General features: G+C 51.1%; 1 protein-coding gene across 1 annotated transcript; it reads left to right on the top strand.

The window, feature by feature from the left end:
* The first annotated feature begins 1356 nt into the window (after positions 1-1356).
* YWHAG (tyrosine 3-monooxygenase/tryptophan 5-monooxygenase activation protein gamma) lies at positions 1357-24184 on the top strand. Its single transcript, XM_052803863.1, has 2 exons — positions 1357-1641; positions 20687-24184. Exons 1-2 carry the CDS (start codon positions 1555-1557, stop codon positions 21341-21343), a joined length of 744 nt encoding a protein of 247 aa, XP_052659823.1. The 5' UTR covers positions 1357-1554; the 3' UTR covers positions 21344-24184.
* The last annotated feature ends 301 nt before the right edge of the window (positions 24185-24485 follow it).

Below are 24485 nucleotides of genomic sequence, written 5' to 3'. Positions count from 1 at the left end.
TTGAGCAAATCTATTCAATACAATTCTTTGTTATTCCTAAAGCAGTGCTAAAACCACAATAAAGATGGAGCTCTCGCCCCCAAATGGTGTTGCTTGCCATCATAAAGCACTGTCGGCATTTCCAAACCAATTTGTCCCCACCCACGTGGGTAAGACCATGGCCACGGGCGTTGAACAGCCACAGCAGGCTGCGGCCACCGTATCGCCCTGCAGAAACCGGCACGTCCCGGTGCCACCAAGGTTTTCTGTGGTCCTTCAGAAGAAAACCGCAGGGCACGCGGATCGGCAAGCGGGACGGTTGCGTCCTCCGAGATCGTCCTCACACCTCCCAGAGCATCCACGCGGGGACAGCGGCACCGGGAAGGACCGGGGACCGGCGGCATGTGCACCGGGGCACACCGGGCGTGCGAGTGGGAGGACGGCGTTCGCCCACGCGGAGCTGTGCGTCAGCACCGCCTGGCTCCCTCTGACAGGGATAAAGCGCTTCCGTCGGGATCGGCGCGGTTCTGTTCGTTAGACCCCTTTCCCTTCCCCCTCAGTGCTGCAGCATCCTCTCGGCATCACTTTATCCGTGAGCTTTTTAGGAAAACGGGGTCTCTTACGGCTCCTGATGGAGCTCCTAATGTGCAGCAGAAGCTCGGCTAGGCCCGAGCAGACGTGCGCTTTTATTTCATGTGTTATTGATGAGCGGGCGCACCACGCTCCCGAGCTGGCCGCTCATAAATTATCCAGCATCGTCGTTTTTCGGTGGGGCTGCAATCCTCGGTGGGGGTGGCTGGGAAGACCCCCCCCCCCCCCCCCGTCCCGTGGCATGGGGAAAGGGGACAGGGGAGGAAAAAGGAGGGGGTCAGTTGTTTATCCCAAGCTGTGTCACCGCAGCCTGGCCCAGCACCGTCACGGTGTGTCAGGGACTCCAGGCACGGTGTCACCCGTGCCCGCGTTGTGTGTAGGCCCGGGGTCGTGACGGGCTCCACGGGGGTCGAGTCAGCGGCCTTGGGTCCCACATGGGTGCATGTGGCCGAGCGAGGCCCACCCCGGGTGGGCAGCCCCGTCTCCCCGCGTGTCGTCCCCCCCCCCCGCCGCCGGCCGCTCCCGGTGAATCAGCACGGGCAGCCGGCGGGACCCCGCGGGCGGGGCGGGGCGGGACCCCGGCGGGGCAGAGCGAGGCGGTGAGACCGGGGGCGGGGCTGAGGGGGGGGCGGTGTGGCGCTGACGCGCGGGGCACGACGGGAGATGGAGTCCTCGGGGGGGTGCGGCGGTTCCCGCCGCCCCCCCCGAGGACTCCATCTCCCGTCGTGCCCCGCGCGGAGGTGGCGGGCGGTGGGGCGGGGCGGGGCGGGGCGGGGCGGGCGCAGGGGGGTTGTGGTGGCCCGCGGCGCGCGCACAGCACCGGGTGCAGCCGCCGCCGTCGCCTCAGCCGCAGCAGCGCCAGGAGCCGCCGCCCGCTCGCCCTCCTCCCGTCGCCGCCCTTCCTCTTCCTCCTCCTCCTCCTCCTCCTCCTCTTCCTCCTCCCGGAGCCCGCAGCCTCCTTGCCCTTCCCCCGGCCCCGCGAAGATGGTGGACCGCGAGCAGCTGGTGCAGAAGGCCCGGCTGGCCGAGCAAGCCGAGCGATACGACGACATGGCGGCCGCCATGAAGAACGTGAGTCCCGTTCCGTGTCCGTCGTCCTTCCCCGCCCCCCCCTCCCAACCCCCCTCCTCCCCCCGCGACCCCGTCGGGCCCGGGGGTGCGGGTCCGCGCTCCCCTCGCCTTTCCCGCGCTGCCCCCCTCGGTGGGTGGTGGGCTCCGGCTGGGCGGCGGGGGGGCCGCGCCGTGGGGGTGTGTGGGCCCCGGCCCCTCGCCCTTACACCCCCCCCCCCCCCCCCCCCCCATCGCCGTCCCTCCGTGCGGCTCCGGTCCTTGTGCTGCCCCCGACACCCCCCCGCTGGGTCCCGCTCCCTTTGCATTTCCCCGCCCAGGGACACCCTGCTCTCTCCCGATCCCCATCCCCTGCCCTGGACCCCCCCCCACGCATCCTCTCCCCTGTTCTGGGGCCCCCACCCAGCCCCACTCATTCCTCTCCCCTGCCCTAGAGCCCCCCCACGCATCCTTTCCCCTGCCCTAGAGCCCTGACACATTGCCTTCCCCTGCCCTGCTGCCCGCCCCCCAGGAATCCTCTCCCTCGTCTTGCTGCCCCCCACTCTGCCCCACACACCCTTTCCCTTGCCCTAGAGCCCCCACCCTGTCCCCACACATCGCCTCCCTGCCCCATCCCTTCTCTCCCCCCACACTAGGCCCCCCCCCCCCTGCATGCCCCACACATCATCTACTGTGCCCCTATCCCCACTGCCGCTCCCCACCCTGCCCCAGCGTGGGGGGCAGAGGAGCCACCCCTGGGGTGCGGTGCTCCCCGGGGGGATCATGCCGGCTCGGGGGGGCTGCCAAGCCCCGTGGGGCGAGGCTGCGGGGAACCCTGGGGAGGGGGGATGTTTGCGTGCACACTTCTCCCTGCTGCTGAAATACCCCCCCCATCGCTCCCGTGCATCCCTTCCCGCGCGCGGTCGGCGAGGCTGGTGTGTGCCCGTGACCCCAGCGATCAGGAGCCCTTTCGCTGCCAAAGCTCTTATTTTTACTGCACTTGGTTGGAGATTTATGAATTGAGTCATGTTGTATTCATTTCACGCTCTTAAAATAAAGACTCTGCATATAGCAGGCTGATCTGATTTGTGACACTGAACGCTCCCCTTCAATACTGACATTTTGACAATATAAGAAGGGAAAAAAAAACATATCTCTGATCTGATCTTGCAAACAAAGCAATCGTGGGAGGCAGGATCAAGTCATTCCAGAAGATTCTGCATTTGTCATATTGCAGAGAGGCTAGACTGGGTGGAGGGAGGGAGGGGGTGCTTTAAAGGGGAAAACTGTTCTTTATGTTTGTCTTCTTAGTCAGGTCTGAACCTTTGCGAGGAGCTGGGGTGTCCTCCCTGGCTGATGAAAAGTGAATGCTGATCTAGGAATGTCGCAGTCTGCCGTGGGTGCAGCTCTGTTTGCCCATATTGCACCATTTTGTCAATAACCTTGCATTTATCAAACAGACAAAACTGTCACAGCCCGAGAATGGGAAGGGAGGAAATATCTTATCAAGAAATGAAATACAGATAATCAGAACAAGATATTATCATATTAAACCAACTGGGCTATTCCTCTGCTGCACTATGGCTTTTATACCATTTTCTGATAATGGCATCTATTCATTTTAAAGCAAAGCCTGCTGTGTGAGCAGATCCTACAGCTCATTTCCTACAGATAATACAGCCGCTATGACAAAGCCGACAGGGATATGCCTGGGACGCACGGCCGTGTTGCAGTATTCCCGCCGGGCGAATTTCCCTAGCCTGCTTACCCGGGCTCGGTGTTTAAACCAAAGGTGGTGTTAGAGATTATATATATGGTTTTTCCTTTTAGACCTTACTGGCCCTGGTGAAACAGTAACCCGGGCTAATGCCGCTTATCAGTTGCCGTGTAGTTTGGCCATAAGAAAATGATTCACAGCAGGAGTGCTGACGCCTCCCGTGACAGCAAACAAAAGGCAGAGCTTTGTTCTTCGTTTCTGCGCGATGCTGCCCAAACTCCGGCACGCTGGGTCCGGCGGTGATGGGCATGTCACACTCGGTTATCCCTGTCACCGTCCTGTGTGCTGCCCATCCCCCAGCTCCGGTTGTGCAGGAGGCTGATGACCTCGCACTCATTTCCGTAGCAACGCCTAGTGATGTCATATGCCATGGTCCAAGCTGCAATGCACCCAGGTGGTAGCAGAGAGCATGCGGGCTGCGTCTAGCTAAGGTGATGCAGAAGCATTCCCGTGGTTGTCGCCGTTTTGTCTCCTGCCCTCTAAACCTGGCCATCCGCTTGCTTCCTTAACACTGTGCTGAGAAATGCCAGACGGCTTTCCTTTAAAGTCTGGCGTGGTAATGATGTGCATAAAAGAGGTTCATTTTCCTGCAGCTTGAGCTCACCATTGCATTTTGGTGGCCACCTCACGGGTGGTGACACGGCAGCCGGGCGCGTTGTTCAGCAAGCCTCAGCCCTGCCTGCTCCGGAGCCTGTGCTGAATGGCTGTTGTAGTGGTTTAAAATGGAAATGGTGTGCTGGGGCTCTTACTGTCTGCTGATTCACCCAGTGCTGCTTGCCACAATGATGTACTGGATCACAATAGTTTCTTCTAAATAATATTATATATATAATAATTTCTAGCTCCTTCCTTGCTGCAAGTGCCAGCCACCGGTGCCCCTAATTGGCACATGCAGTCACATTGCTGCTGCAGGAGCAGGACTGCTCCTTCAGCCCCCAAATGTGACAGGTTTACTGGGGAGTCTCGGTAAAACACAGCAGATGGTCCCCTCACCTGCCAGAGGGAGCAGAAGGTGGTGCTGCACCTGGGAAGGGTGCAGGGCTGGGCCCATCAGTCCAGGGTATGGCTGCATGACCTTGGTCATGTCCCTTGTCACCTCAGCGCTGTCGGGGGGGTACAGTCAGCCCTATAATTTGTTGGAGACCAGGAGAGCTCCCTGTGGGTCCCCAGGGTGGTGGCTGTGCCCGCTGGTCAGTGGGCAGGTGTTGGGCTTACCATCCCAACCAGTGCTGTGCTCGCTGGCGTTTTGCTGCCCGCAGCGCCTGTGGTTGAAGCGAGCTGCCTTTTTGTCTGGTTCAGCTCCACAAAGAGTTTACCGTCCGACCCAGCACCAGGGCTGGGGATCGATATCCATTAGCTGGGGAGCAGCGATGCTGCTGGAGGCTTTTTGGAGGTGGAGACCTGCCAAGCCCCCAGTGGGTGCTGCCTGGGGAGCAGAGCATGTGCCTCCCCATAGACCTTTGGGGGGGGGGGATGCACAGGTGAGCAAGCAAGATGATTGCAATAACTTTTGCAGGAAATAAGTCCCCTAAAAAGGGTGGGGGCAGGATTTTTACATTGCACCTACATATCACATAGGTATGGGACCATATGGCAGAGTCCTTGAGCTCACCTGCAGGTCCCCTGTGAGGGGAACACCTGGCTACTTGACTTTGGGGACCCAGCCTCTGCAGTGGGGCCGTGGCTGTGCTGTATGTGAGGACCGTTAGCTGTGGTGGGTGTGGAGGGGTGGATGTTGGAGATGCTGAAAAGCAGATGGCTGCTGCCCAAGCTTTAGACACAACTGGCTTTTGGTACAGTAAATGGCCGTTGTGGGTGGAGGAGGAGAGTGAGCGTGGAGAACCGCAGGCCTTCCCTGGCACGGGATATGTGGGCTTTTGCCATGTTGCTCACCAGCCTGGCAAGCTATCATCCTCCGCGTCCAGTGACCAGGTTAGAGCGGATAACAGGGCTTCACGCAGATAGCAGGCTCGCCCTTGGAAAGAGGGAGTAACACAAATCCCTTCTATCTGGAGAGTCCCAGGGGAGTGGAGCAGGGATGATTAGCTGCTTTCTGCTTTGCAGTGTAGATGAGACAAAAGGGTGAGGTGGAAAGGCTTCTCCAGGAGGAGTGCTGGGCAGGCCATCTGTGATGGTAGGAGGGGAGCAAGGAGTGCGAGCTGCTGTAGTAGCACTTCCCAGGGGGGCCGGGGAAGGCTTTGGAGAAACCATTTCCAGTGCTGAGGTGGAGGGGGTATGTTGGCATCTAATGACTGTATCGATGCTCTTGCTGCCGCCCCTTGTGCAGGCATCTTGAATGCTGCTCAGCCTCGTGGTGCCTCCTGGATCACTGCAGCATGAGGCTGCATGGCTGCGTGCTTCCCGACCTGCTCTTACACATAGAGGAGCAGTCCTCTTGCCCTTTAGCAGCAAGGGCTTGCTCACACCTGGGGGGGTGGGGGTCTGAGACAGCGTGACTCACGAGCCGGGAGCAGGGCTTCCTTCCTGGAGGTCCATGGGGTCAGGGCAGGATGGCTGCTGTCAGGAGCTGCTGTCCTGTCATGCTTCCGTCCTTGTAACGGTTCATGGCGTGGGTTGTCTCTGCGTAAATTGGCCTCAGGACAAAATTGTAGTGGTACGCTGAGTTGCACATCGGCACTTAAGCCGTGGACAGGTAGCAACATGCCCTGTACACGAGTACAGCGGGCGCTGCGCACTAACTATATTAACTGGTGAGTCTTCAGCAGCTCAAGCTCTTAGAAATTCCTCTTTAAGCTCCTGATAATTCTTTATCTATGAGCTTTAGGAAAAGCCACTGACTTGTGAGACCATGCTGGGTTTCTCTCACTTGGCTAAGTGTAACAGCCAGTTGTGGATTTGATTAGAAATAGCTCTTTTGGAACTAAACAGAGGTAACATTGAGACTGTGATGGAGAATATAGCTGTTGAGTCCTCTGCAGATGTCTGGGGTACATGGAAACAGTAAAGCACTTGGGCAGGGGCTCTCCAAAAGCCCTTAGATGTTTTTGGCTTAGCCAGTAGATCTTTTGGATGGTGTCTAGCCCTGAAAATGCAAAAAGGCTGGTGGGAGTTGTCGTGATTCCCCAACCCCCCCCCCCCCCTTCGTTCTTGCACTGCTTCTTGTGGTTAAAGATGGCTGGCTCACAGGAGACTTTTTGGTGGGGGGAACACCAAATAAGCTTCATAATATGTATGGACAAGCCCTATCTGCCCAAGCTTTGTTCATCAGCTGATCCCACAGCTCCTCTCTGGAATAGACCCTTTGAGCACTGGTGATGTGAATTGGGCTTGCTAGAAGCTACAGGAACAGCAATTTAAGGGCAACCACAGAACTTCAGCTCCAAAAGTGTTTTCTGAATTGAGAACTCCTGCACCTCTGGAATGTATGCACTCTGTTCTTGGCTTGTCTCATCTGAACTGGATGATGTTGTTTGGCATCCTCTTAGCATTTCTCATGAGTGTGCTGGATGGTGCTTGCAAGAGAAGTGAGGGCTATCCAGATAATTGTGTTGTATCCCTCTGCCTCCTCTGCTTCCTGCTGCTGGGTGATGGCTGGCACTACCCATCTCTTGCATCTGGATTGTGATCAGGGGAGATGAGGAACGTGCTTCTTCCTCGCCTTCTGTTGCTGGTAGAAGGAAGATTTTCCCTAATTTGGGGATCCCAATCTTATTTTTTTTTCCTCTGCGCCATCTCTTCTTCACTGTGTATTACTGGACCACCTCATTTTAAGCTGTTTTCATTCTTGTGTCTGGGCCAACAGCATTAGAGCTGGTCAGGAGTATGGTCAACTTGGCTTTCTGGGTAGGAATAAGGAGTGTGAGCCTTGCAGAGCTTAAGATGAGGGAGGTGGAGTAAAAGTGACCTGATGGTCCCCAGTAGCCCATGAGGAGGCCTGGGCTGGACCAGGGTTTTGTTCCCAGGCTGGTGGGTGACCCCAAGCCCCTTCACAATCATAAGTGCAAGGATTTTCAGAGCCTGGTATTTCACTGCACCACTCCATAGTGGGGTGTCACATGCTTGGAAGAAGCACAGTTAGGACTGAGATGGAGAAAGATGTCAGTGTGCACAGGATGGTGCATAGACAGAGGACTCCAGCTGGACCAGCAAGCTGCTCTTCTGCCTCCCGCTGAAATGCTGGGATGGGATGCTTCCTGACATTCAGGGTGGGTTTAAGCTGTGCCAATGAAAAGACTCTGCAAGGACAAAATGCACAGGGGCCTCTGGTATCATTGTACTGGTGAACAGTCACTTAACCTTGGATACAGTCTTCTGCCTTAAATCTCTAAAGAATTTGTGCTCCCTTGGGTTCAGTAAACGCTCTGGGACAACATGGGTGAGCACATGCCAGCTGGCCTGTCTGGGTGTTGTGGAACTGCAGATTGAGTAGGGTGAGGCATTGAGCGTGCAGATCTTCATACCACGAGGCATCAGAAAAGATGAGATGTGCTTGTCACATTTACCATTTTGATTGATGCATACCTGTAGCTAGGAATTGATTTACTGGCTGTGACTCTTGAGGATACAAGAAGAAACATGTCTCAGGGTGCAGCTGATGGAGCAGCAGCTGGGAGAGTGGTAGCCATGACTTTACATCTGGAGAAACCTCCATGGACGGTGACGCATCTGGCAAGGTCTAATGCATGAACTCTACAACTGAACTCTTCAGCTTCTATTTTGAGCAGCTTCCTGCCAAGTAAACCATGTGCAAACGAATGCACAGAAAGTTGTGTGCAAGGGTACCTATTTAGGAAAAACAAACAATCCAAGCTTTTGTGTGTCCAACTGCCAATGCTTGAGTAACCAGCTGCTTCTTGGGAGGTGGCTTTGTCTGAGCTCAGACATGTCCTTGGATGCGGAGCACTGCTGGACTTGTTGGTGCTGCTTCTCTCCCTTGGCAGAGATGAGTAGCGTGTTGGGAGCTCAATACCAGTCTGGCAGGGAAGAGCAAAAAGGACTGTCAGACTAGTTCAGAATAGAGCTAGCTGCACGGTGTATGCCAGCCAGACACCAGGCTGTTCAGAGGCAGGTACAGAGGAAGAGGGCGCTGGAAAATGCCTACAGTCTGACCCGAGGGAGCCTTTCCTCGGTAGGGTCGGTGTCTGGGGCATTTAGGACTCTGCAGATCTGAAGCTGCCTTCTGCTTTTCTGCCCAGTTCTACCTCTTGAACTGTGAGACGGTGAAACATGAATGGATACTGGAATAACTGCGGTACAAAGCACAGTGAAACAGGATTTGCCTGGCTTCCCAAGAATTTCTTCATTGAAAATCTTGATAGGATACAGGTATCATCTTCCAGCTCACTGTGGCAAAGCTGTGATACAGGGCTTCAGTCGTCTCTGGATAGCTGATGCACCCTCAGTGCTTCCAGGTGTTCTTCTACACTTCAGTGCTCTGCAGCTCAAGATAGCTTTTTCCAAAGCTAATGCTGTTATGAGTATTTTTGTGCTAACTCATTTGGAGCCAGCTTAGCCCTTCTTTCCTTTGCTGTCCAGGCCTTCATTATTTATTTCTGGAAGGCTGAAAGCCTTAAACAACTTCTGTTCTTTACTGGAAAGGTAACTAACCTAACTTGTCCTTGGCTGAAGTCTCCCTCCCTCCTATTAGATTCACGTGACTGCAGACAAATGGCAACCCAATGTCTGGAAAGCAAAAATTTCATGAAAACAGTAGCAAGTATTTAGTCAATTTGGTTCTGGAAGCAATGGTCACTGCTGGAAAGCGAGAGCTTGGAAACCTGTTTTAGCATCTGCTAAAACAAAGGGGAAGTAGCTGTGAATTTGTCACTGTGCTGGTAGGGATATGGTGGGTTTGTCTTCGACCTCCAAAACCTTTGGCTTGATTTCAGGATGCTGTTCAGATAAATAGCCGTGGCCAGTTTCACGCTGGTGGTAGCCCATGCTCCTGCCGGTGCAGCTTTTGGTCTTTGCAGATGGGGGAACTCTTCTTCCCCCGTGGAGACAAAATGGCTTTGTGGCAACCCAGCCCATGGCTTGCACAGTGCTGTCTAAATGCACTGTACATTTACACATGGGCGGTGGAGGACCCTGCAAGATGAGTGAGGCTGCGAGGGAGCATGGCTGTGCTCTCCCGGGCAGGATACGGGCGGTGCGCTGGCATTGCTGAGGTCCTTCTGGTCTCTGCTTCTGCCTCCTCCCACCTTCCCCCCTCCAAAGCAGAGCAAGCGGGAAGTGGGGGACTTCACAAATCTGCACTTGGTCTGGAGCATGCAGGAAAGGGGAAGGATATGGACCCGTGACCAGCTGGCTGTGGGGTTTGTGTAATTTGGTGGTGTGTCATATCTCCTTGACCAGGCACAGCCAGTGCTGTCATAGTCAGCTTTCTCTTGCTCGTTCCCCTGGCTGCTTGATCTAATGAGCAGAGTGCCTCCTCCCATCCTAAAATGAAGGAAAATCATGACAAAAGGACTTTCATTCTGCTCTTTAATTTTTTTTATTTTTTTTTTTTGAGGCCTGAGTCCTCTCTCCAGAGTCCGGATGTCAAGATGTTGGATTCCTACCCACAGCTCTGGGTGGGGAGCCTGCCTCAGGGAGGAGCTCGGCAGCGGGATGGCTTTGTCCGGCTTCTCAGAGTGCACAATGACGGTGAGCCCAAGCTGCCGCATCTCTCCAGCCCCTTTGGTCGGCCAGAGCCCTGGAAGCTGCTGGGGCTGGTGGAGTGCAGGGCTTGATGTTCACCCAGGAGTCTCACCCTGGTTGCAGTGCTGGTTTGCTTGGTGGGGTCTGGAAGCACTCGGAAATGGTAAATTCTGGAAAATGGAGCTGAAATGATGAGGCAGCAATCCTTGGGCTGCAGGAAACACCGATGAGACTGTCTCTCAAAAGCAATGCCTTCGTGTAGCTGGTGAAACAAAAGCCTTTGTCTGCCTATTTAAGTACAAACTTCCCCCATTCTCAGGTTTTTCTGTGCTAACCCAGACTTAGTCATATCTCAGGAATGACCCAACACATGCTCGATTAGTTATTAAACAAACCTGCTTTTTGGCTCGAAACTAGTGATATAGTGACCAAGGGCAGTGCATTAGTTAATAGCAGTAGGAGAGTAACTAGAGAACATGTCACTGATGATGGCATGAGATTCCCTTAAAGTGATCCCCGGATTAGGGATTAGAGTACTTAATGTTTTTCTTCTATAAAGGAGACGTTAGAATTGAGTCAGTCTATGGGTGTTTGAAGCAGCTGCACTTGGACGAACGCAAGTCTGCAGGGACTCAAAGTACAAAACATTCCTTAATTGTTTGCAAATTCCCTCTGATCTTACTGGATGAGTTGGCTTGCTTGGGCTGTATCTTTGCTTACGTACCAGGCAAAGCTACTTGGCATGTCAGTATGCTTCTGATTCCCCTCTAAGATGGTTTCAGTGGGGCTCTAGAAAAATACTAGTGTGAGGTCTCAGCTTCAGTGTTAACAAGGCTGCTGACGGACATGTTGTTTGGACAGTTGTGGTGCTTTGCAGCATGAAGTTTATTAATAGTAGTTGGAGAAACTGTTGCCGTGCTGTATGCTAACAGGTATGCTCGAGAACTGCTGTAGGAGATCTGCACTTGTAAAAGACTAATGCTTAGTATTCAGCAGTGAATGAGAACTTGGGGGAAGATTAACAGCCTTTGATTTACACCCAGCTGAGGAAGGCATTGGAGCTTTGCCTGTTTATGCTGTTGGGCTTTGTTACGTGGGATGAATATTTCATTACCTTGAAGTTGGGAGCTTGGCTTCTTGCATTTGGTGGTGTCAAGATGTCGGTGCCTGAGGGGCTCTGTCACCTGTGATGAACTGAGATCAAATCTGTGGTAGTAGTCCCTTGGGCTTCAAAAGAGGGCTGGGAGGAGATAGCTGGAGCCAGGCAAGGGTAGTTAAATCCAGTCAGATCTGGAATAATGAAGTGACCCTCCTCATAATTTAAAATTGGCTGCAGAGCTCCAGAAAGCTGCCAGAGCAAAAACTTGACTTTCCATTCTGCAAGTTCATTTAAGAGATTAAATAAAATTGTCTTTGCTAGAGGTGTGTAAGATCAAGCCTGAAATCCCTGAAACAGTGGGAGGGTAAAGTACATGTGGAGGGATAATCACCTTACTTGCTGATGCGGAAATTAAACCTATCGTGGAGCTGGCATGCTGGAGTCCACCTGGGTGTTCTGGAAACTCTCTTGCTTAATCTGGTAAAACATGTTTCAGACTCTGCAAGGAACTGCAGGTTCTGCAGACCAAAAGACCTAGAGCATAATTCTTGGGGCTTTTTTTTTTTTTGTGTGTATATATATATATATATATATTTCCAGCACCTTGCCTTGATGTGCAACAAGCAGACTTTCCTAAAGTGTCTGGGGTAATGACATGAAGCAGTTAAAAACTTAAGTGTTAGCTGCAGGGAGTTGTTTGCATGGTTGCAGCTTCTCCCATTTCATCCTGCTGGAGCAGCAGTTTGCCAGCTGCCAGGGCAGCAATGGCTCTGCCATGCAGGAGGAAGCCATGCAAGCAGCCAAGAACTGCCTGGTTCATCCTGCTCCAGCTAGACCTGGGAGCAGGCTTGCTCTGCAGCCAGTACTTGCTTTCAGCCTTTCCCAGGGTGTCCCACCCATGGCACGTTGTCTCTCCTCTCTTAGTTCAACTGAATAGAGGTCATGGGTACAGCATAACGCTGTCATTTTTTGAGCCCCTGATTAAGGACAAGCCCTGGCACTTGAAGCTCCGGGGAGGATTTGATGATCTGGTGGCAGGGTACTTGTTGTCTGGCAGTGAGGCTGGAGGTGAGCAGGAAAGCACTAATATCTGAGCCAGATTAGTACTCTTAGAAGCTGTGAGGTAAGTCTTTAAGCAGCTAATGCTCCCAGCAGCACTAAACACCCTCCCCACATGAAACTTGGTTCATTTATCTAGTGTGTCCCTGCCTATGTGCTGGAGTCCCTGAAGTCTGTCTAGCTTGGTTTTGTTTTTCCATAAATTGGAGGGGGAAAAAAAAGTCAGTCTTCCCCTATGTTGACCAAGTCTTAAGACTAGAAATGACCAGTGGCCATCCCATGGATGGCTGCTTCAGCTAAAAAGCCTGTGAGTAGATGGACTTTTCTGAAGAAGAATAATGCTTGAATGGAAAAAAAAAAAGACCAAGTCCTATCAGCAGGGAACAGACTGGATAATTCAAGGCAGAAGAGCTCCCCAGGCTGTTGGTTGATGGAGCAGGATGGTGATCTTGGGCTGCTGCTGAGGTGCTTGCAGAAATGCAAAAGTGGGCAGATGATGCTTGCCAGCCTGCCGTATCTTCCGGAAGGAATAGCTTGGTTTCCCTTCTGTTGCTTTGTAGTTAGCAGGCAAAGGTGCTGGTATCCCATCTGCCAGAGACTGTGTGATGAGCCCTGAGTGACAGTCCTCTTAAATGCTGGGACTGATGTGCTTTGACTTGCTGCTTTCTCCATCTGGTGGCAGGAAGGCACTAGACCAACAGAGATTGATTATTTTTTCCAAGAGTTTTTAACAGGTATGAGGCAGCTAGTGGCAGCAAGACGGTGAAACAAGTTGTCCTATGACCAGTTTTCATCTTGTTTAATAGCCTGTCTTTCAGTAAGGCTAACAAGAATCAGGGTGTTAATAAGGAAGACAAGAACTTGGGCATAATTCCTTAATGGCTCAAAAAGCAGGTACTAGCTATAGGAGCAGCTCCCTGCTACAAGACTGTGCGATGCTAATTCAGAAATGGTTTGTAGCTCTACACCGATTCACTTGAAGAGCATACATGATGCCCATGCTGGGAAGCTGGGATTGTTCCTTCCAGCTGGTTATTGTGACGTGTCTGGGTTGCTCTCCGTTAACTCAATAGCCATGGCAAATTGCAAGGTCTAATAATGTGCCTGGAAGGCAGGCGGATGTTCCTTTGTGCTTGCCTTATCTCAAAAGCTGCAGAAGAAGCTGGTGAGGCAAATCGATGGCACCCAGGTGTTCTGCAGCAGGAAAAACTTGAGCCGTTAGGCCAAGTGCTGGGACTGCAGTGCTGCAGATAAGGGGTGGTACATGAAATGCTGCTACCAAATGCAGAACAGAAACAGCTCAGAGCTCTACTGTTGCCACTGGTTTTCTCATCTTGGCTCCCTTATGACCTTTTACATGCAGGAATGACCCAAGTAGTTGAAACTTGCTTTTTCTCTAGCTGAAATTCATCAGAGCCAGACTGAAACTGGAATAGATCTGCAGGCTCCAAGGACTGATCAAACCTGTGTGTAGTGTGATGAAATTCACTTTGGCTTAAGTAGTTGTTAAGCTACAGAGGCCAATGAAATAATTGAGCTCTTGGTTTTCATGTCTCCCTTACAATTTGAAGTTTTTTGTCTCAGGTGGTTCAAAGTTGCCTTAAATAATAAAGGCTGCAGAGTGGGATGAAAGCTGCTGTTAACTGTAGGAGCATGCAGAAATCCTAATCAGTGTCTAGAGTGCCTAAGTAGCCTCTGAGATCCAGCTATGCTACAAGCAATAAACAATCTTACTTTGCAGACTCTGGTCCTTGATGCATTCGGAGCAATTTGAAATGTAATGGCAGAACCATCCCATGTGCCTTCAGCCGCTGTCCTGTGATGAGAGCTTGGCCCTGCCAGCTTAAAAAACAGGAACTAGCATATGATTATTCATACTGAAACAGTCAAAGGGGACAGCAGTGGGGAACTAACTTCTGCCCGCAGCCTGCTTGTGCTTTTCTGGTCTTGTCCAAGATGAGAGGAAGGGCTTGACCTGCAGCCAAAAATCCCCTATGCTGAGAGAAAACACAAGGAGAGAGGACAGCGGAGGGGGTCAGCAAGGAGAGAAGGAGTTATGGTGTGACTTCCACTTTGGAAGTATGACATGGGGGAGGAGGCTAGAGTACAGGGCAGGGAAAGAACCAAACCAGTGAAATCTGGTAAAAAATTTAGATTTAGGTCTAGTTTAACACACGCCTACTTTGTGTCGAAGTAGGACAGTGCTTAAGAAAGGCATCTTTCCAACTGCTGTGATGGTGTCATAGGACAGCTTGCTCTGGAGTGCACAAGGAGAAGCTGTTCTTGACTAGGCTGTGTGACATCTGGTCATGACTGTAATCAAGCCACCGGGTAATGGTGACAATTTAATGTGTTTGAGGGCAGCTGTTTCTTCAGAAACTAGATGTAGAGTGAGATGGGGACAGAAAAAACAGGCAGTCTCTCTGGCATGTCACTTCCAAAATGACAGCACTTGGGCTGCTGAAGGTGGTCTGGTGCTTGCAGGCAGGTGATGGGGTCCCACCATGAGACAGCAGCTAGAGGTGGGGGGGAAGGTGGCATGATTGCAGCTGGTCATGAACATTTATCAGCTGCTTGAGCCTGAAGTGGTTGTGTGCTGGCTGCTCCCCTTGCTGGTGGCTTCAGACCAAGTAAGAATTCCAGTGGTCAGACTTCTGGCCAGAACACCATTTCAAAAGCCCATCTGCCTTTTAAAAAATGAAACAGAAAAGTGAACCTTCAGGCCAGACCTTAGTGTGACTAACAAGCTGCATGTGAAGGAAAACAAGGCAGTTGCTAGGATTTCTGTTGAGAGATAGCATACTTAATTAGATGGTGCAGAAGCCGTAGATAGAATAAACACAAGTGCTGAGGAGGAGATGGCTGTTGTGTATCCTGGTGGAAGAGGAGCTCTGGTGACGTTCAAAAGCTGTTCTCAGTGGACAGTTTGAGGTTCTCATGGTTGTGTCTCTCAAGGAAAGCTTGGCTTCTTTGTAGATGTCTAATGTCTTTAGGGACTCAGGATCTCTTCTAGGCAATCAGAAAAGCAAAAGTGTAGAGGCTTTATAACATGGATTAAACTGTCAAATGTTGATGGTATTCCCCAGGGAAGAATCTCTGGGTCTGCTCAGCTTGCTCTGCTGTATGCTTTAAGATAAGACATCAAAGCTAGGTAGGAGCCATAAATGGGTGGGCACTTAGTTAAAAACTAAGTGAAAATCCATGTGTATAAGAATAAACAGGTAAAACTAAATCCGGTGGTGGATCTCCATTGCAGCTACTGAAGGGTCCTCAAAAATAATTTCATGATGTACTCAGAAATTATTATTTCAGACCTACTGATGCAAGGTGAGAAGTGGAGGATAAGAGTCCTGGAATAAGCCCCTGTAAGCAAACTAACCTGCCACTGACTGGGGGCAAGCCTCCCCTGTAGGTCTCAAAAAAGCCCATTAATTAGGATGCTTCTGGAAAGAAGGTGCAGTAGGACCAACCCTTGGCTTTTGGAGAGCATGAACCTTGACATTAGGGGCAGGTAAAGTTTTGCGTGGTCCCTGGCTGCTCCCCATGAGGCTGAAAACTTCCCCTGGCTGCAACATGATACTTAGGCATGCCAGAAGCCTGCCAGGTTTTGGACAGAGTGCTGAGTCAGAGCTCGCAGCTGTAGTAGAGAAATTGGGAGAACCTTCTCCAAGATCATGCTGCCTCTGAAGAGCTTTGTTGCAAATCAGAGGGCTTTGATTTGTACAAACCTCTGGACTCTCAAGCAGTAGAAACCCTAAACTTCCAGTAGTTTTTGTCCAATGGGAATTACTGGACTATCCCTGTGGCTTTAGGGCACTTAAGTCTTGGTGGTGCAGATGCTGCACCCTCAAAGACTGCAGGAACTGGTGAGACTGGAACTTGGCAGCGTCCTCCAGCTTGGCGATGGAGCGTGCCTCCAAGCCAAAGCCTGTCAGCATAGACTACTCCCTGCCGAGCCCGGTGGAGACCTGCACTCCCTGGCTAGGTGTCTTCTCCGCTTCTGCCCTTACGCAGGGCTTCTGCCGAGTACAGGGCTGCCTGCGGTCTGCCAAGGGTCTGGCTCCTGGCATGTGTGTCATGTGCTGTGACAGGGCATGGGGGAAGCTCTTGCAAGTAAGACCCTTGCCTGCAGACTAGCAGGGAAATGAGAGGTGCCACAGCTGAGGTCTCCTGCTGCTCTGCATCAACAAAGAGCCAGTCTTGTGGCTGGGCTTGTTTGGGGGGAAGAAGCAGAAAGGAAGGTGAAAAAGGTCCTTTCTTTTTTTTCTCTCAAAATAGCTAAAAGACTGGCATCTATCAAGTTTGCAGCTGCATGAGCAGGTGGACTAGTTCTTCATGCTTGGCTGTTTATGCCACATGCAAGGCTTGACTCCATTTCAGCTGCATGCATCTCCTGCACACACACCCCCCACCTCTCTGATCTACCGGAGCACAAGGGTGAAATGAGGCTTGACAGTTACTGAGATTTGCAGTGCAAGTTCTGCTTTTCTCTGCTCTCAACCAGGGAAGTAAAACTCCAAAATGACTGAGCTTCCCAGAGAGCAGGTGGACTTCCAGCCAGAGGCTGATGGCTTTATGTTCCTGCCAAGCCCTCTTAATGACAAATTGAGATTTTTCTTTGGATATTTGAAGTCTCTAACTCCATTTAACAGTGCTGGGAATGGCATCAGGTGACCTAATGCTTGTAGGGTTGGTCTATATGTGAGGATGCTGCCCTTCTTAAGGGAGGCGAGACCCCTCCGGGGTCTGAGTTAAGAAGGCGGGGGGGGGTATCTGGATGCTGGAAACAAACATTAGCAAAAATTCTCCAAAAGGGCTTGTAACGTGACCACTGCAATCTAATCCAGGCCTGATGCAGGATATTGCCTTATTGGTGTTACATCAGAGACATTCAATGCAATGCTTTAAATTAAGTATATTGGAGCTTGCTGTTTAGCCTCTGGCTTGACTGAACTCACTTTGTGTTGGTATCCTGCAGTGTAAGGAAAAGTCAGCATTTGGTTGGCCAGCACAGGCTTACAGTGAAGGCACAGACCTGCATCCACTTGACAAGTTGCTGCAGCAGTTTCTGGATGGTCTTCTGCTTCACCCGTACAGCACTGTTGGCAAAAGCAGTGCGATGGTGACTGTGCAATCCCATGTTGGAGTGCAGAGTGCAAGAAGACGCCAGCGCAGCCTTTGGCAGCGCAGTGGGGCAGGCTAGCGGGCAGCAGAATCTTAGCTGTAGTGCTGAGGTTCTGGGCAGACTGAGGCAGGGATGATGGCAGTTCTCAAAGGCAGCTTAACCTGGGATATGTCTTTTCCACCTTCCAGTGGCACTCTGATTAAGGCAGCTAAGCGTACCCTTGCTGTCTGATAGCTAGTGTCCTGGGCATCTTGCATTTTCTTCCTGCTGGGAATGCAAGTGCCAGATGGTTTTCCTTTCTTCCTCTCTCAGCTCAGTTGCAAACTGAAATACATGTGGGACTGTAGTCTCTTCCCTCTCCTGATGCTGAGGGATGTGGTCCCTGTCGCCATCGCCAGCCATGTTACACCTTTGCCATTTCTCTGCAGTGCTCTACCTTACTGGGAGCCTGGGTACTGCTAGAAAGCAATTACGTGCTTAACGAGGCTCCCTTTCTGCTTTGATAAGTTCCCTGTGAGCTCCCTGGAGGAAGCTGCTTTCTCCACAGGTGTACCTTGCATCTGTCAGTGAGTTGGTTGAAATGATTTTGACAGGCAACTTTCTTCCATAATCCTTAATGGCTTCAAATTTAAGATGTTTATGGCAAAGCTAATCCTACAAAACTCTCTGTAGTTTTAATAAATGTGTCCTCCAGCAACACTCTTCTGGTGAGATGAGGTAAATCTACATCTTTCTGCAGTGATAAATATCTGCAGACTGGGCTGTGGGGCAGCTTTAAAGTCACCTGCTTGGTCTACACTTAAAACTGGTATCTCTGCTCAGAGAGCATCTCGCTAAAAGCAAGACCTCATGTGGTTATCAACCTTCATAACCAGTGCTAGGACAGAAAACTGTTGGAGTCCGCGAGTCTCTTGTAGTACAGCTGTTGATGTTGGACGCTCCATTTACAGCTGGAAGGTAAGAGAATAAGTCAGGCTGGGATTTCTGGATGTTTCTAGTCCCAATTCCCTTAGTGCAGATTTCTGGATGTTTCTAGTCCCAATTCCCTTACTCAACGCAGGGCAACCTAGATGGTACAAGACCCTGAGTAACCTGAACAAGTTTCAAACATCTCCAAGGATAGACAGTCTATAAGCTCGAGGGCAGGAGGGCACCTTCATTGTGCTCCAGTATCTTTCAAAGATGGCTTTAACCTCACAGTATCTTTAATTTGTTTGTGCAGGTATCACTCAGAGGGAAGAATGAATGGAGTAATTTCAAAGTTGTTAAGCCCTGTAAAAATACAAACAGCTAGAGACCTCTGAACTTAGAGCGCAAGGCAGGCTGGAAGCAGCATATGAATGACTTGCCAGGGGTATTTTAGCAGCTTGCGGGCGGGCTGCATGCAGGGCTGAGCCTCTGACCCAGCCCCTCTGTGGGAAGCAGCATATCACGCAAAATGCAGGGCTGTGTGGTTAAACAGCTGTCGTTAGCCTGGCTGGGAGAGGTGGGAGGTGGGTTAGTCTCCTGGCACCGGGAGCTGCTGGATGGCCCAGGCATCATGCACCCTGCTTACCTTGGGACGTGAAAGCTGGGAGCTGCCTTGGCATGCTGCCCTGTGTACCTTGTCCTGTATCGGTGGTGACTGCTGATAGTCACAGGAGATTCTGCCCTCTTTAACGTGACACTCGTTTCCCTGGTCCCTCAGCCATCTTCTACCCTTGACACAGAAGGCAGTTGTGCCTGGTTAGCACCGTAAGACCCTCTTCTGTATGAAGACGGGCTGTTTGCTGGTTCGCCTGCCAGGCTGTAGAGCATCTCGTGGAGCAGCACAGGTCTGTACAATAGCGGGAAGTGGGAGTGGAGGCTCTTCTTGCTGCCTCTGCCTTGAGGAAGGGAGTAGAGGGGGTCCAGATCAGAGACCAGTGTACTCTGCTTGCTGTGTGGGAAACTAAGGCTTAGCTGTAGCTTTGTTTTGGGAGAAGACATTAGCCAGACCATGGCTGAACAGCTACAAGGAGAGCTGCAGGCAGGAGTGGATGTTGCTGGGATGAGCAGGTCAATATAGTATAAGCAAGTGTGAGTCATTCCAGGCCACTCAAATGAAGTCCTGGGCTGAGCCCTCCTGCACCTTCCAGCATGAGCCCTTGGCCTCTTGATCACCACCATAAATGTGGTTATCTAGGCCCAGAACACACCTTGTCCTTATAAAGGCTTGTGAAAATGACTCAGTATTTACAGAAGCCTTTCACATCCAAACCATTACCTAATCCTTCTGAGAAGTGACTGCCGAGAGGAGGCTTACAGGTTCCTGCTCTGCTAGCCTGCTTCCCGCATGGCCGTACCCAGGGTGTGTATGTGGCAGGGCGGTGTGCCCCCAGGGAAGGGGGACAACAGCGATATCCAGGCTCAAAGTGCCACCTGGCAGCTCTAACTGCCCCAGCCGAGTGGCCGTGTGGAGCAGCCTGGCTGCCGCAGCATCCTGGGCTGCTGCACCAAGGATGCAGAGACCCACGTATTGGGCACAGCGCGGAGTCGGGGGGGATGCGAGCCCTTCCCGAGCTGCCTGTGAGGCACGGCAGCTGGTGCAGCAGTTGGCCGGCTGCCTCGCTGTTGCCAGAGGTGCTGCCTGGGTGGCTTCAGCCAGCGATGGGGTTGTGGGAGCTGGAAAGAGATTATTGCAATATCAAGTGTGATGCTTCCCAGTAACTGAAACGGCCAAGGTGGTGTTTGGCAGCCCGCTTGTGAGATGGCTCTGTGCTCCGTCGTCTCCTTAATCCCTCTGTTACTGCGGCGCGTCAGGCAGGTAGAAGTGATGCTGTGCATTAACACTTAATCCTCAATGAGGAAAATCCTGTGTGGGAAGAACATACTTTTACCATGTGAGCTTTTAAGTCCTTATCTGTACAGATGCCTTAGGCAGCTGTAATTTTAGCATCTAACTTATTCTTTAGGCATCTCAGAAGCATGCCCTATGCTTATGTGAAACAGAAAAGATGAACACCCTGTAGCTGTGGTATTGTTAATCCGTGCGACTAGCTCGTAACCCTAGACCATCTCCACCCTCTTGCTTTGAGCGTCCTTCTCGCCTGCATCACAAAGTCCGACTCTCATCCCGCAGGTGAAAGGCGTCTCTTTCCTAGAAGATTTTTCTCAATCCAGAAACCCCTGATCTTTGAAGAGACGGAGAATACCTCGAATAAAACCCAACCTGCCCCTTCTGCTTGGGGACTGGACCGTGGTGTGATTTCCCAGCTGGCTCCCTGTGGGATGGGAGCAGATGCTGGATGACAGAACAGGACTTTGTGAGCCAGCTGCCTTCTCCTGCCTCTCACTAGAGATGCATGGGAACACCCGAATATGTGATAGGAAAATAAGTGACTGGGGCTTAACCGAAGTGTCTCTCTCCTCTCTCCCTCTCTTGATGCAGGTTACGGAGCTGAACGAGCCTCTGTCCAACGAAGAGAGGAACCTGTTGTCCGTTGCCTACAAAAATGTGGTGGGGGCACGGCGTTCCTCTTGGCGAGTAATTAGCAGCATCGAGCAGAAGACCTCTGCCGATGGGAACGAGAAGAAGATAGAAATGGTCCGGGCCTACCGCGAGAAGATTGAGAAGGAGTTGGAAGCGGTGTGCCAGGATGTGCTGAGCCTGCTGGACAACTACCTGATCAAGAACTGCAGCGAGACGCAGTACGAGAGCAAAGTCTTCTACCTGAAGATGAAAGGGGACTATTACCGCTACCTGGCCGAAGTGGCCACCGGTGAGAAGAGGGCGACCGTGGTGGAGTCTTCGGAGAAAGCCTATAGCGAAGCCCATGAGATCAGCAAGGAGCACATGCAGCCGACCCATCCCATCCGGCTCGGTCTGGCGCTTAACTACTCGGTTTTCTACTACGAGATCCAGAACGCGCCGGAGCAGGCCTGCCACCTGGCCAAGACGGCCTTCGACGACGCCATTGCCGAGCTGGACACCCTCAACGAGGACTCCTACAAGGACTCAACGCTCATCATGCAGCTCCTCCGCGACAACCTAACGCTCTGGACGAGCGATCAGCAAGACGACGACGGTGGAGAAGGCAACAACTAGACCCCCCGATGGACTGGCAGCCGCACGCTGATGCTAACTACTGCAGTCTTTATTTTTTTCCCACGAGTGGGGGGGGGGGTCAGGGGTGGGGGAGGGAAAGGGAGGGGACACCTTCCCCGGGAGGCCCCCCACAACCTGTCTTTGATTGCCTCGTTGACATTTTTGCCAAAACACCACTAGTGGAAGTCAGGCTGGCTGTGCTGGTATGGAATAGCAGCCTCACTGGCATATGGACTGTTCTGTAGATTATTAATACAAGTGGAGCTGTCTTTAATTTAACTTTATCGCTAGAAATAAAAGGGTTTTAAGATGAATTCGCGTGGATGGAATGGCCCTCGTTTTTAAGGAAAGCAACGCAAGAAAAAAAAAAAAAAAGGAGTTCTGTGGTTCCAGTAAGGCTTTGTGCATTTGTTTCTTCAGTCCAAGTGCCGTGTGTCCGTACCACGTCGCGGGGTGTCTCTCTGCAGCGCTCTGCCTGGCAGGGCGTAGCTTAAAATCCCCAAATTAAGAAGGAATTAAAAAAAAAAAACACACAAACTAAAGAATTCGGGGCTTGCAAAGCCCTGGGATTTAGGCCATCCAATTTTTTTTTTTTTTTTAAGATATCTATTAGGGTGGCTTACAGTATTAACACTAAATTGCAGTTTACAGTATTTCTACATTACAGCCATATGACATCAAGCCTTTGATTGTCTGTTTTTTCTTTTGCTAGTTCTTTTGGCTTGCCTTCCTGATCAGTCCTCGCCTGTGGACTGGCTTTAGCTATTCTGTGTCGCCCAAGGCAAGAAGACCACCCGCCCGAGGAACATCAAAGCTGCTCTAGTTTTTTGGTCAACAGCTTAACAGGTGCTTGGCTAGCGGCTGTTTCAACTATTTTAAGTCCACAGCAAAAGGTTTAAGAACTTAATTAGACAAGGGGGAAGTGTTTAAACTTAAAATGCCACTTAAATAAAAAATAATAAAAAAAAATTTAAAAAAAAGAGCATTCAGGTCTGTATGTCATGTACTGTGTTTGGTATTTCAAAAGACCATCCTGATTTAAGGTGCCACAGCTGCTTCCTCAGGGATTGCACTGCCATTTCACTCTGCCTGACTTTCTCCCACTGTACCATGAGGTTTGTCAGCAGATCTCCAGCACCCAGGCTCCCTTGTTTGTCACCAGGGAAGCCGGGTGCGTTTTCCTTTCTCCTGGGGAAGCTTGTGGTGTAATGAGTGAACTTCAGGAGCTTAGAAACTAATTTGGTAGAGAAATCCTCAAGGGAAGAGCTACAATCATAGACATTTCTATCAACCATCGGGAGCCCAGGAACTTAGTTCTCTTCTTAGAAAAATCTTTTCCAAGTCTGTCTGATCCGGCTGGGGGTGGGAGACGGGGCATCTGAGTTGCTTAGCAGGTAATATTTACCCCATTTTAAGTAAATTTATTTTTAATTTTTATTTTTACATCGTTGTTGGAAGTTCACTGCTGTTCTCTGGCTTACTGGGTGCTGTGCCACGTAGCTTTTCACCTAAAGCTGCGCAGTAAGGAAAAATCGCACTCGTGCATTATTATTATTATTTTATTTTTTTAATTTTTTTTTGGAAACAGGCTTTCATTGTCCCTTTCGAGAGTCAGTCCGCAAACAGTGTGTCGTGGTGTTGCACACACGGTACAGCCGCTCCTGCTGTCGGGTTGCACGGGGAGACGTCACTCCAGCTCCCTCTCCACAGTCAAACGAAGCCGCTACCCCCAACTCCTTGGGGAGCGAGCGGAGCCGAGGCCAGCGCTCGGCCTCCAGGTATTGCCCTGGCGCTGCCGGCAAAGCTTTTTTTTGACCGGGTGTCTTCGCACGCAGAGTCTTGCTCAGCCTCGCTTGCGGCGAGCGAGCAAGCGCGTCCGCCTGGTGTACGGTGTGCAGCATCCCATGGCGAGAGGCTCGCGGTGCCGGTACGTGCCGTGGACTGGAAGATCGCTTTAGGCTTCTTACCTTCCTTCGATTGACCCTCGTGTCCCGTGAGCAGTGTTGTCCCAGCTGTATAATTTGGAAGTGATTTACTGGAATTACAAAACCTATCTTTTTTTTTTTTTTTTTTTCCTTTTGGCTTTTGCTCTGGCTGCTTTAGGAAACTTATGCAGGAGAGATGGCACAAGAGGGCTAAAAACAGAGTGGGGGTCAGGGACTTGATTTTTAAGCAGCTTGAATGGTTTCTTTCGTTTTTTAAGAGATGCACTTGCCTATGATACTGTCTCTCCAGTGAAATGATTACTGCTCCATTACTCTATTGATACAATATTGTGCATGCTAGTGTTGTATTTCTATACAGTAGCTTGAAATTTATTAACTTATACTGTAGATGTTATGTATTCCTATGACAAAATAGTCTTCAAAAATTTTTTAAAGTTTTTTAATTTATTTTTTTCTTTTGGGGGTAAAGTTTGCTCTACCAAATAGTGATCGTAACAAACTGATCTGTTATGGATGTTGCTATAGTGACATGCAATTATATATGATTTTGTTTTTAAAAAGGAAAAAAAAGCAAAAGAAAACACCAGTGTTAGCTTAATCTTAATGTCTGGTGTTCGTCATGGTGAAATTATAACTATTACAGTGTAGGAGAACAATGACTGTGTTCTTTGAATGAGCCTTTGTTTGTGCTTTTTGTCATGTTATGCAGTGAACTATTTTTAAGGTCTAATCAGTGATTATTTTTCCAACTCCGTGTTTCTGTAAGGAATTATTTCACACACGGACCATTCTTAGCAGTTTTTCCTCAGTGATGGAATATCATGAATGTGAGTCATTATGTAGCCGTCGTACATTGAGCAAATAAACTTACAGATCTGACGTCAGCGCTGCTTAATTGTTATCGCCTGTGTTGAGTTTCTGGGGGGCTCTGTGGGATGGGGGGGGGCTCCCCCTTGCCTTTGGGGCTGAGGAGCTGGGGCAGGCAGGGGAGGCCAGGAGTAAACAGCCTTGATTCTGCTCCCCGGGGGCCATCTCCCTTCCGTCAGCGCAGATGGAAGCGGAGATGCCGTGCTCTGCATCCCTGCGGGTTAGTGGTTCATCAGGTTCCCAGCCTTCCCGGGGCAGAGGCGAAAGCCCTCCCGGGCTGGGGGAGCCATGGGGATGGTCCCTGGGTGCTCCCGTGGGAGTAGGGGTGG

This window comes from Harpia harpyja, chromosome 12 (assembly GCF_026419915.1).
Source record: "Harpia harpyja isolate bHarHar1 chromosome 12, bHarHar1 primary haplotype, whole genome shotgun sequence".
Taxonomy (NCBI): domain Eukaryota; kingdom Metazoa; phylum Chordata; class Aves; order Accipitriformes; family Accipitridae; genus Harpia; species Harpia harpyja.
The sequence above is the reverse complement of the archived record's forward strand: the minus strand, read 5'-3'. Positions and strand labels throughout refer to the sequence as shown.

Coding starts and splice junctions, on each gene's coding strand:
- YWHAG (XM_052803863.1), top strand. CDS start 1,555: ATGGTGGACCGCGAGCAGCTGGTGCAGAAGGCCCGGCTGGCCGAGCAA. Junction 1,642..20,686: donor TGGCGGCCGCCATGAAGAAC/GTGAGTCCCGTT, acceptor CTCTTGATGCAG/GTTACGGAGCTGAACGAGCC.